Below are 13,701 nucleotides of genomic sequence, written 5' to 3' on the forward strand. Positions count from 1 at the left end.
ATTTAAATATTATAGTGTTGTCTAAATATAGTAATAGCCAAACTGTAGGTTAACTCTTCCTTTGAAAGGGCTCTTCACAGAAAAAAAATCCCCATTTGCTCCATTCTGAAGCTGTTTGGTAATGCTGTTATATAATCTTGTTGAAGGACAAACAGAGAAATTACACATAAGTGTACAGTTGCATAACACAGCCCCTGTGTTTTTTAAGGACTCTCTGAAGAGCTCCATAGCAACAAATGCTAACCAAATAACTTGACTGTAAAAAAGGTCTTGTGCTTAAGTCACCAGATTAACAACTGGAAGAAACAGGTTTTATTCTATATGTAACACACACTCATCTGTCACATTCTTTGGGATACAAATTGCGGTTTTTTTGTGAGTTTTATGTCTGAGCAGAAAATTTTAGTTTGCACTTTTTCCACCTGACTGTGTTCCATACAGCTAGAACTACAATCACCTTCATGCTACCTTCCTGTGAGATGGATAAAACATACACTTTGCTTTGATACCTGTGCTCTTTGTGCTCTAGCAACTGACAGTCTCGGCAGGTCAACTTGTCACAGGTTTCACAATACAACTTCAGCTGCTCCTTTTTGTGGTAAGGGCAGAACACTGGCCGCTGACTGGTCACACCAACTGCCTCTGTTGAATAAAGGAAGATGTTAGTACAGTCTATTGAACTTGTTCAAGTTTGCATTCTCCTGTTTTTCCTTCTATGTACAAGTGTGTATCGGGTCACTCATTGAGACTGCAACAGCCATATCTCAAACTGCAATGTCTCACTGTTGTTGCTCAAGCATGGAGCTAGCACCTTGTCTTAATGGAAAATGTCTAGAACCTATTTTAACATAATCTCTTATGGCCTCACAAAACTATTTACAAAAGGAGTAGCCAGTACTGTGGAGGCTGCAAAAGACATTTCATAATCAGCAAGCTCCTTTCTTAAATTGAGATGAGGAGGTGATTGACTTAATTCATTCTCTGTCCTCTTTCTCAGCTGACCTGGTGGAAAGGGGTTTGAGGATATCAAGACATGGACATTCAAAGTGTAGAACATACAGAATGTAATAATGTAAATAAGGAGATATGAACTTCATTTCAGGACCCCATTCTTAATGGGTGAAGGGTCTTACTTCAGTTTCTAGTGAGCAGATATCAAAGGGTAAAGAAAACACCACCAGATCATAGAAATTAAATCTGTTTCTTTAAACAGTTTAACTGACAAAGCCTGATTTCCAAGAGGTTAGGCTGGACACTAAGTTCATAAGCATTATAGAGCCTGCAATGAAAACTGGCTTCTCACTGCAGCCCATCCTTCACTGCAGATCAATAAGGTCTCTTTTTCATACCCATTCATTTACTGTTTTCAAGAAATCTGGAAGAAGCTATTTTCAGATCTGTATCCTTCAGTCAAAATTCTTTCCAGCTCACCAACAAACTGCCTCCCAAAGAGGCCTAAGTGCACTGAGATCACTCCTCCCACCAAGTCATGTTCTGCCTAACAGTCCACCAGCCACTTCTACCCACTTTTGTCCTCTCTTGGAAGTACACCCAGGACTCACTTTTGATTAACCATATGTTAAAGTGGGATACAGCATACAGTGCATATCCTCAAAGTATCGTGGTGGAAGATACACTTTGAGCAATAGATTACCTCATAATACTAAACAGGGTGGAATGAAAATAAATATCTATTCTAATACATATATTTAAAGTAACATGTAACAATTGCTAAAAATAAAATTAAAATTATATATTTACAAGAAAAACAATGCAAGTCCAATAGATGTATTAGAACCAGTAGAATGTCAGCATCGTATAATGTTTATTATTCTCCTATAATGACACTAAAAGACAAGACACAGTGGGAAAAAAACTGAAACAAAAGAAGTTCTCAATGAATAGAAATACAACCTTTTCTACCACAGAGTAGCCAAGATTTCTCAGAGTACTGTATACAGATAAAGCCTCAGCAATTATAACTCAGAACTGAATGCCTGAAGCAGGAGACTGGACTAGATCAAGTCACTTCTAGCCTGAATTATCCTAGATCCTCCTGAGGAAAAATGCCCCAATTCATAATATACTTCCCTTACATTTCTGAGACAAAACATTTCAAGCTCAAAAGACACATAGCTAAAACATGAATTTTGGCTGTCTTTTTATCAGAATGCTGAAAAAATATAACCCATTAGTGCCCCTTTTCCTGCTGTATACAACAATAAAGCTCATATTAACGATTTGTTAGACCCCTAGTAAAACGAGAGAAGCCAAATGCCCGAAGAAATATTTTCTGCAGCTGATCTCTAAAGTCTAGACAATAGTTTGCCATCAATCCATATAAAAGATAAAATCTATGTGTATTTATTGGTAAAACATGTTACATAAAAAAAAAACACAACAAGAAAAGCAATCTGTACCACTATTCAACTTATCTGAGACAAAAAACTGACAGAAACCAGCTTTCAATTTATCACTTTTTTTAAAAAATGTGTGTTGGTACAATACAATTTTCCATTGCAGACACAAATTCTTTGTGAAATTATAAATACGTCACCTGGAGATACTTCCTCTTTCTGCCTCACAGTATGATCCTTTGTGAATTTAACCCTCTGGTGAGCTCTGATACAGGTCTTGCACAACCACTCTACACACTCCACACAAAACCCATGAGCTTCTGCATTGTCTTCACAGCTTGTGCAGACCTGGCAAGAGGAAGAAAAGGTAGCTGTTAAAATAAGTTTGGAATATACACACAGGTTATTTTTCATACATCATCAGTGCACTTTCATAGTTTTCTGAAAACCATGAAATCAGAACGGAAAACTGCCTGAGGTACAGGAACATTATAAATAACAGCACAGAAGTAACTGAATGTGACTTTTCAAAGAAACAGGTCATTTTGTCAGTGTTACCCTAAAATCTTTGCTGGACATGATGAAAGACAGACCACTACTTTCTGCCATTTCCTGCACACTTAGAAGCAATACAATGTTTACTATATACAAGATGCTGTTGTGAAATATTAACTAATGACAGAACGCAACCAGCACTACTCTGATTTTAGAAGCCTCCCTCAGTTCAAACAGCAACTTTAATTTTAACTTCCAGTCACCTGCTTCGTTTCAGGAAGCACACACCATACTGAGCAGTAAAGTTGCTCTCAAGAATCTTAGCATCATCTGTTAAAGACAGTATGCCAGTTATGTTTGTTAAAGAAGATACCCCAGAACAGATTTGCAACCAATGCATAAGAATTTTCCAACTGTGGCCTGTTAATCCCTGGGGCTCTTTGGGCTATACCAAACAGACCTGGGGGGGGAAAAAAAAAAAAGTAAGGAAAACAAACACGTCATCTGACCAAAACCTCTCTGCACTGACTAAACACATATACAATAAAAAATTGCTACAGTACCACAATCTGAACAACAGGCTGAAAACTCTGAATGATGGACAACACCATTTCACACATTCGTACTATCATTTCATTTTTACTCCCTTACATCTTTACAATGCCTTCAATGTCCTGCCTTCAGTAGGGTTTTGGTAGTAAAAAATAATGAACTTGCTTATGTAGATCCTTGTTTAGTTAACTACCACTCATTGCTGGCAATGTTTAGCACTGCTACAAACCAAAGCCTCAAGGTGTCTGAAGATTGCTACATCCTACAGACAACAGTGACAGATTTCTGCTTGCAGGAGCAACAAGGAGGAAATGTTAGGTTTTAGTTTTGTTTTCAGTTTGATTAAAGAAACCCAACCAAATGACTTCTGCACCCACACAAGGTAAATATAGATAAAGTTAAAGAGGAAGGAAATATTTCTATCTCATGCAGATAAAAATATATATATACAGAACTATGTTCCAGTTTCCCCTTCAGGAAAGAGAGGAAAATTAGCACAAAACTTGCCTTAGGCCAGATAGCAAGTTACTGACAGAACTGGAACTGGAGTTCCAGGCTTATTCTTCTGCACCATGTTATCTCTCAAAGTGAGTATCTTCTGAGAAATGAAGTTACAACACAAGGGCTGTTGACCCCTCAAACTTGGGAGTTTGAAGCAGTTTCTTTTCATTAAAGATGACCTGCAAAGGAGAAAAAATTGGGCTTGTGCCCCTTTTTCTGCTTCTTTACAAAAATGAGGCCTGGATTTTCTTTTTCTTCCCCTCCTTCTCTTAACAATAAAAATTTTTATTCCTATCCAAACCAGTAGACTAGGGAGAAATACCAGAACATCATTAAAAATCTAGAAATTGGAAGGAAATACAGCAATTAAACGAAGTAAACTGTAATCAGGAAACTGACTTTTCTTCCTTTCTGTCCTGATTTCAGCTGGGATAGAGTGGGGGGTTTTCCTTAGTAGCTGGCACAGTGCTGTGGTTTTGGATTTAGAATGAAAATAATGATAGCAACAACCAGAACATCAGTGTGTTAATGAGTGCTTATACACTCAAGGACTTTTCAGCTTCCCATGCTCTCTGCTAGTTCACACATGCACAAGGAGGGAGTGTGGCCAGCTGAGCTGAACTTCCCACAGGGGTATTCCATACCACAGAATATCATGTTCAGCATATAAACCATAGGGAGTTGGGTGGGAGGCACCAATCTCTGTTCAGGGACAGGCTGGGCATCGGTCAGTGGGTGGTGAGCAAATTTATTTGGCATCACCTGTTTGTCTTGGGCTTTATTCGTCCCTCCCTCTCTCACTCTCATTACTACTACTATTATAATTATTTAATATGACTTTATTTCATTTATTAAACTGTTCTTAGCTCAACCCACAGTTTTACCTTTTTTTCCCCCTGATTCTCCTACCCATTCCACTGGAGGTGGGATGGGAAGGGAGAGAGGAAGTAAACTGAAAGGGGGAAGTAAAAAAAGCTGCATGGTGCTTGGTTACCAGCTGGGGTTAAAGCTAACACTTGTTATTAACCCTTAAATTCAATGACATTTTGAGAAACAAACAAACAAAAAATTTTAAAAGTATTCTTAATTCTTGGGGAAAACCCAAGAACCAAAAACCCAAGAACCACTCTCTCCTTTCTCTTTAGCCAGTTGTCTCCTTTTTGTGACAGTGCAACCCTCTGCATGACTGCGATGCAAACCAACACTGATTTCAGCACTGTAGCCCAAGGCTCAGTTACATCAGCAATGCTGACTGGACAGTGAATTTAACAGCCAGGCCAGGACAAGAAAGTTTGCACATCAGTCTTGTTGCCAGAGAGATGTGATTGTGCTGTGCCCCCAAACACCCAGAACATGTTTTTAAAAGTCAGAGTGGAGAGTAACATATTGGATGTTTGGTTTTCTAGTGTAAAAAAAAAAACAGCAGTAAAAACAAAATAAGCAGAGAAAAAGAACAAAAGAGTCTTTCAGGCATTCTCTAAGTCAAAGAAGCAAAACAAAGACCCCAAAAAAATTAAAAAAAAAAAAAAAAAATAAAGGGGCAGGAACCAAATTAAAATCAAAACCAACCAACCAAACTCCCCACAACAGCCTTTCCAGATTATCTTTAGCAAAATCCAGCAGATGAACATGCCAGGGCATTTAGGTAAATTCAAAGAATTTTTGAATTATTAATTCTTCCTAGATTCCACAACGTTAATCTGTTTTCTTTTTTCAATATGCTTTAGTTGGGGTTTTTTTTAACTGCTTTGACCTGTACACGGAATGAGATGAAAATTGTGATTCAACAACCAATAATCAGGAGCGGCCAAATGAATCAAAACTCCTCCTTTGTAGTTTCAAAAATTTATATCCCACCTTTACACTCTTCAAATCCACCAAGTGGACATGAGATAGATTTCTAAAGCTTTTCATAGACATCATAACTCAAGCTGTCAAAACAGCAATGACTTCTAGGTAGCATCAGATTTGCTCCTATCCTGATTTGAAATAAGCATTTTCAGATATAGGCTTGATTTTACTAGAATTCCTAGTTATCAGAGTAAGCCATACAGCTAAAGTACATGGAAGCATAATTACTGCAAATATTTGTTATGCACTTACAAAACCTAAAACTCATTTTGTTCTTATTTTTGTGACTCACACAAGCAGTGTTTCAGTGATTTCAAAGAAAACTCTCCCTAGTTAACCTGCAAGCCTTTATTCTGGTCAGACAGACATTTCTTTTTAATTGAGTTTTCCTTGTAATTACATTTAATTCAGTTACAAGTTCTAGTATTTATAACCCTGGGATGTGTTCATTCAGCCTTCAGTCAAATTTAATGAAAACAGAAATTACTCAGCATGTTGCAGGTAAGTACTATTTGAAGTAAATACACAAGCTTTTATGGCAGAAAAAACACATTTACTTGCAAGAGTTGAGGTAACAGACCTGTCATCTCAGATACTGTAGTAAGTAACCACTCTTCCAATTAAATACACTTGGAGTATTAAAGAGATTAAATAATCAAGCAAAGGTTTCAAAGGAAGAGAGCAAAGTAGTCCAGATGAATATTCAGTGAACTGCAAACTTCACCAATGTAAATTAGATGCAATGGATTAGATGCAATTTCCCCCACTGGATCCAAACCTCACTGATGCTAATCATTATGTAATGATCTCTCACTATATGTAATTCTAAATATGAACCATGTACTGACAGCTCAAAATGCAGGAAATCTGATCAACATATCCTTCTTACTCCACCATCCCATCAATATCCACATCTCTTCAAAGCACACCAGAGCACATTGTGACTCTTCCTGAGTCCATTACCGCTGGCTTTCAAAGATGTTTGGGTCACAGGTACAGCTTTAATAAGCTGTTTAAGAATTAAAGTTCTTCTTTGGAAAAACACACAGTGGTTCCTCTGGCACCATAAAAACTTATAGAAACTTATTGTTCTCAATTTTCCTCATTAATCACCTCATTATGGCAGTCAGACCTGCTTTCCTAATATCTGGATCCAGTATCATATTTAAGCTGATACCTTGTGTTTTGTTACTGCGATGCCTTCATAAAGCTGACCTAGAACAGAGGCTAGACAGGGTTAAGAATTAAGTACGTATTTATTAAAAGGCATTAAAGGACACATCTTGGGCAGTACAAGAGCCTGGCCAAGGCTACACCCAAGATGGACCCAAAATGGTCACAAAATGGACAACTGGTCATGAGGTCTCACACTTACACATTTTGGTCCATTTACATATTGGGGTTAACTGCCCAATTACAGCTCCAGGCTATGAAGTCCCATCTTCCTTTTTTGCTCTCTTCAGTCCAACTGTTGTTTATGCTTTTGGGCCTGAAACTTGTAACAATTGTCCTTGGTACCAACCTGGAAAAGGATTGTTTTGTCTACCTACCCTGTGAAGAGAACTTACTGACACTTAATATGAAGCTCAAAACTACACACCTAGGCAGCACAGAATCTGAAAATTATGAAAGCTAAAACTTAAGGCATCATTTCCCCCCTACATCACTACATTCCCAACATCTCACATAAAACCCAGATGTTCTTCGTTCCTAATGCAGTATTTTAAACTCTCAGGTCAGTAACTGGTAAAGATACAAAAAGTTATTCTTATCATCAAAAATATTTTTACACACATTCTGTTTTGGACACAGAAGATATGAGAATTAGAACCTAGACTAAAATGCACTAGAGGCTCAGTATGCTGCACCAATACCCATGTTATCACCAAGGTCTTCTCTCTTTAATCAATCTCACATTCCTCATTTTTATTTTCATGGCTTTGCATATGCCATTTTCTTCTGTTAAAGTCCCTAAATTCCCCTCATTTATCTACCCTTTAGTCTTATTCAAATCAAAAAAATTTGCTTCAGCTACATCTCTTAGGTCTGAAGCCCCTTTCTGCTCACTCTTATAAATGAAATACAATTAATTTTTATTTTCAAACTTCTCTTTAGAAGCCAATAACTTTGCCAAGTCAATAAATTGCAATGTCAAAAAAAACCATTATAAAGCATCTGCTCTTTCAAAGTATTTATGTTCTAGCTGCCCACAACTACAATAACTACCTTTAGGAAGATCTCAACTGTCTTACAAATGAAAAGCTAGACCTGCCAATACATCAAGCAAGATATCCAGTTTATTAGTTTGTTCGATAAAAGGGTGAGCAATGACAGCACTGGGTGCACGGGGGTCTCCACCCCAAGCAACACACAAATTCAGGTCTCGAAAGGTAGTCTCTTATGCCATTCCAGACACTTCACTTCCTCAAATTTTCAGTTATTTTCTACTTGCTTTTCTTTATAATCAGCAGTTGTGGTGTTTGAAGATCTGTTGGGGAGGTGGTCCGAGATAGTCTTCTGATGTCTCTCCAGCCTCCCATTCTTCTTCTAAAATATTTTTTTTTCCACTAGCATTATTTTTGGTTATACAGTTTGTTTAAGCAAGCATATATATTCTGTTAGTCAGCATACATTTTGCAAGCCTTCTTTTAGTCATTTCACAACCTAAAGCTAGCATGTCTAAAAAAATGTCTTCATAGGACTTCTTCCTCAGTTATTACAAAACTCAAAGTCAGCATGTTTACCTTTGTAGAGTCTCTCAGCTCATGTTAGTCCTACTTCTCCTTTTTGAAGATTCTTCCATACTCAAAAAACCAATTTTTTTTTGAGTATGGAAAAATTCTTCCATACTCAAAAAAACAATTTATAGCTTGTACAAAGGATAGTTTGAAATTTATATTACAATGTAGTTTAAAGCTTATATGAATTACTTGTAAGTAATTACAAATTTGTTGTTAAAACAAACTGTTAGCTAAAAGCTTATTCTTATATAATTGTTATATAGTTACCTTGTTAAACCCTACTTCCATGCCTTACTTTAGCTGATTCTTAAAACTTCTATATAATAATGCCATGGTCTCTGTCCACATTGCCTGCAGACACACACACATAGGTAGGCGCTATTCGATTGACACGAATCACAACCTGAATCCTCACAACTGCATTTCCTGTGAGTTTCTTTTATTTTGCAAGGTTTCCTATGCTACTAGCCAGCACAAAACCTTTAATGCTAGCCAGGAAAGCTCTTGTGGAACATCTACTAGGGAGTTCTATACTTTCTTCATGCTCACTTCTTGTGCTCCTGAAGTTTTCAGTAGTAATTGCTAGAAAGCACAGCTATGCCAGTAGTGTACTGAACTGCTCAAATCAGGCTCAGATAAGATAAACATGATTACAGATAGATGGATAGCATTTTCATGGGTTCCAGTTATTTTTCTTTTCCCAAAATGCCAGGCTCCATGATATGCCATTCACTTCTGCAGTTTTAATTCAGTATGCTAATAATTGCTTTAGCATTAGTGCCATTTTGAATCTGGAACATTTCATTTGCAAGAGGTCTTTTGCAGTCTCTCTTGGACTGAAATAAAGTAGTCCTTCCTGACAACACACATATAAGGCTAATCATAGATACAGACCAATGGTTCTAAGCCACAACAATATTTGCACAAAACCCATGCCTTGCTTCCAATTCTAGTTTCTTAGCCACTGAAATAAAGCTGCAAAACTACTGAAGACAAATTAACTATCTCAGTAGAAAAATCCTATTAAATAGCCACAGTTTTGGATAGAATTTGGATGATCTCTGATGCAATATTTCCTGCAAGTGTCAGTATCTTTTCTACTTTAATTTCTCTGATGTGTTGCCTATGCTATTGGCAAATTTTCTTTCCTTTCTCTTTGCTCCTTCAAAGGCAAAACAAGACAGCCTGATTAGAAGGCTGTATCATCCTTAAACCTCGTAATATTCCCCCCTGGACAGTACACTAATCAGTTTAACTATTATTGATTTAACTTTGCTGTTCCACAACAGAGAAGTTTACAGAACAGTGTAGAGCTTTTTTTCTTAGGTACAAAGGAATGTACAAAAAGCTTCATTATTATACCAAAATTAATCTATTTGAACAAAGAGAACTGCACATCATTCATTTCCAAGAGGTAAGGTACACACTCACTTAGCAGGCATCTCACAAAACATCTAGCTCCATTTTCTTAGAAAAAGGTCAGCAGAAAAGCACATGAATGTCCTATTCAGCTGGTTCAGCAAAGTCTGTTGGTCTTCCTTCAACTGCTAAAGAAAGTGTGCTGAGCTCATACAAGGACCTTAGCTGAACAACAGACCTGCTTTTGAAGTGCAAACCTGCTGGCTTGTGTCAGGGAGAGGGAGAAACAAATATGGAATGGAAGAGTAAGACCAAAGTCTAGAAGGAATCTTAAGAAAACACAAATGTTTTCAAGAACCTCCCTGCTAACACCACTCAGTGAATGGAATTATCCACTTAACTTCCACAGGGAGAAAAAAAATATTGTAAGGGGGAAGAGAGGTTGATCAGAGACTTTAAAAAAAAATGGTTACCACTCCCAAGGGAAAAAAAAATTCCGTTCTATCACCACTCCCCAAAGAGTATCTTCAAGGACTTGTTATGTAACTAAGCAGAGGCTATGGGACAGCCCCACCCTCTCAAAAAAACCCTCCACATTTAGGACTGCTTCTGCATAACATTATTTGTTATCTTGCTTCTCTTAGTAATTTTAAAGTCACTATAAAAGTTATGATCCAATTTTCAACATGAACTACTCATCTTGTCAGTCTTACTGATACAGTATTGAGAGACTATGTAAATCTCACAACCATCTGCAAAACTCAGATACTATCCTGCAATTCCCAGGGGACAAACAAAACAACAATCCAACATTTCCCCTTGCCAAATCCAAAAAAAGCCAAGTTCAAACAGTCCTAAATTGCAAGAACACAGCTTGTACTTTCAGCAACTCACAAATCAATTTCAGTTTCTGGTAAGGTCTACCACTTCTCAGAAATCAAGTTTCAAAACTTCTTAAACTCTGAACAGTTTAATGGTTTGCAAGACACAAGTTCTCGTTCTCAGAGATGATGACACCACTTATGCCTTCAATAGTCAGCAAGTTGGCATCATGAACCTGACTGGGTCCTGTCATCTGTTCTGAAATGTGGCCGTTCACACATGCAAGGACAAATTCCAGCTAAGCCTTGAAACAAGCAGAATGCACAATGAAGGACCTTTAAGACACTGCTCCTGAAGCAAAGAGCTCGAGAGCCAATGATACAGTCCCCCCTAAAATGGGAAAGTGAAAAAGAGGAATTTTCAAAATAAAAGGAGACCACCATCCAAATACTAGGGCATGAGTTGGAATAAAAGCCACATTGATACACAGCAACCTTACTGTTCTCTTCTATTCTACTATTCTTATCAAGAACGCAGCAACATACAAAGAGGATTAATTATTTACAATATGTCCCTGGAGTTTAATGAAAAGTTCATGAGTAAAAAGATGCATGAGATACTCCCTTACTAGTTAAAAATGAAGACATGCAATATTTTGCTAACAGAGATTGTTCAATTGTGATCCTACACAGATGTGACTATTAATTTGGTATTGCTTCCACACTAGCCAGTACTTGCCTCCTGAAAAAAACATCATGAGGGAAAAAAAACCCCCAACATTACTATTCTTCCAGATAAGCAACTTTTATGAGATGGCTGTTACTTGACTGCAAAAGGAAGAAGAGGCAGACTACATAAGTAAAACAAACAAGAAATCCCTACAATATACCATCCTTCCCAATTAGCATTTTGAGCCTCCTCCTTGGCAACGGGACTCCAGCTATTTAATGCCATGTTTTGTCAGTAATGTGATAAAGTCCACTGAGATCTCCTGGTGTAGTGTTACTCAAGTCTCTGCTTCCAAGAATGCTTTAAGTACCTTACCCAAAGTATAAAAATTCCCATTCTAATGCCTATTTGTTACTTTTATCTTTTGCTATTAAGATGCAAGTTTATATCAACAATTAAAAATAGTTTAGGGTAAGATAACCACCTTTTCACATGCATTTTCATACATTTTAACTGATTTTCTAGAGTCACTACCCCATATGATGTCTAAATACTTGAAGTTCTGTCTGCATATGAAGAGCAAAAAGGCCACACAGCAAGAAGCCAAGGATATGCACACACATCCAAAAGGTGTTAACTTGATTACATGTTAATGCACTTACCTGATTTGATTTCTCTACTGTGCTACTGGGAACCTCTGTGGTATCCTTCACAAAAAAGTTATCTATGATGTGTCTCTCTGCACATTCCTGACCACAAATTGGACAGCGGATAACACCGACTGGGGGGAAAAAAAAAAATCTGATTATGCTTGCACAAACTAAGATATATTAAACAACTTCAAAGACAACTTGCAAGGATAAATATTTTTGAAAGGATGTTGTAATACCTTCCTGTCAATAATGTGTGAGCAAGAAAAAGCAAATTCTTATTTATCACTGAAACAATGTTTACCTGTTCTTCCCTGATGACATATTCTATCACCCAAGGTTAAACACTTTCTTGTTTCAATGCCATAAGGAATTTGCCTTAATCTTGTAAAAAAATAATTCTTTTACTATAATGGGAATTCCCATTGACAATTTGTTGTTATAGACTGGATTAAAGTAAACACTTATTAGTGTGGAATAGTAATAAGTGACACTGAGTGGTATTACATATACACACACATACACGCCAGCAGTGTGACATGACTGACCTTCATCTATGTCATATGAGAACACAAATGTAATACATTCAAAACTAATGAGGTGAGTTGTAGAGAGGAAAAATGGACCTGTATTAACATCCTGACTACCTTCACATTAAGCAAGGGAAAGCAAAAAAAAATTAGGAATAAATAAGCAAGGCTCTCTCCCTCCTCTCCTCTGCAAGACACAATGTGGTACAATTCTAAGACAGAAACATACTTTGGCTTCAGGTTGAAGAAAGCTGAGAACCGGTAACACAAAAGGATAAACAGTCTTCTGAACAGAATGTAAAGGACAAAGTAAAGTTCAAAACTTGGGGATGAGCTGTGAGTAGACTAGGTTGAAATGGAAAAGATCTATACAAGCATTTTTGAGCAGACACCTTTTCTAGCTGCAGAAAATAAGTGTCTTATTAGCACTGAAGCTTGTTTTTAACATTCAAGAAAAACCTCTAAAATGCTAGGCACTGACATCTTGCTTAAAGAAAATTACCATAGTTATTACAACCAAAAAAGAAAGCAATTGAAACTAAGTTAGGCTGAAATAATCATTTAGGACATGGAAGTCAAATGCAAAAAGCCTACAGTCATGCAAGTCTACACTGACATAGATTCTAGACCTTCAGCTCCCATTTGAGATGAGAAATAGATTTAGGGCCTTAAAAAAGATCTGTTTAATCCAGTGAATTCAACACCAGTATATAACTCACCATTTGTATATTTAACTAAACCAGCATGGGCTTAAATCGGTTCCTGTTTCATTTTTACAATAAAATGTAGAAGTACAGAAACTATTAAATATTTCACTTTCTGCAGAAAGACTTAATTCCTTACCCTAAGTGCTTCATACAAGATTTAGGTAACTTTTTCGTAAGATTCTTCCAACAGATGCTCAAGATTTAACTGACAACTCAGTATAACGCAGTGCTCTAATAAAAGTCTACCCATTTTACTAAAGCAAGTCTTCAATCTGGGAAATCAGCAAGAAGTTTTTAATTTGTTATCCAGGCATTTCACTTTCATCTGAACAGCTATGATGTTAAGCCTGATTTTACTCTAAATGCCATTTCACCAGTCTGCATTTCAATACACATATGTGCAGCTTCCTTTGATACACAAATTCCATTTTTTGGTGGCAATTTTTGTAACTTTTTTTATACCATCA

At 37.0% G+C, this 13,701-nt stretch overlaps 1 protein-coding gene across 1 annotated transcript in view; it reads right to left on the bottom strand.

The window, feature by feature from the left end:
- The window catches only part of LOC131592612 (transcription intermediary factor 1-alpha-like), a 55,759-nt gene that overhangs the window by 22,059 nt on the left and 19,999 nt on the right, over nucleotides 1-13,701 (bottom strand). Inside the window, exons 2-4 of the mRNA XM_058864228.1 lie at nucleotides 12,010-12,128; nucleotides 2,558-2,705; nucleotides 510-642 (exon numbers count right to left, since the gene is read on the bottom strand). Of these exons, the coding sequence (XP_058720211.1) occupies nucleotides 510-642; nucleotides 2,558-2,705; nucleotides 12,010-12,128 (400 nt within the window). The remainder of the gene's footprint in view (nucleotides 1-509; nucleotides 643-2,557; nucleotides 2,706-12,009; nucleotides 12,129-13,701) is intronic.

Source organism: Poecile atricapillus, chromosome Z, assembly GCF_030490865.1.
Source record: "Poecile atricapillus isolate bPoeAtr1 chromosome Z, bPoeAtr1.hap1, whole genome shotgun sequence".
Taxonomy (NCBI): Eukaryota; Metazoa; Chordata; class Aves; order Passeriformes; family Paridae; genus Poecile; species Poecile atricapillus.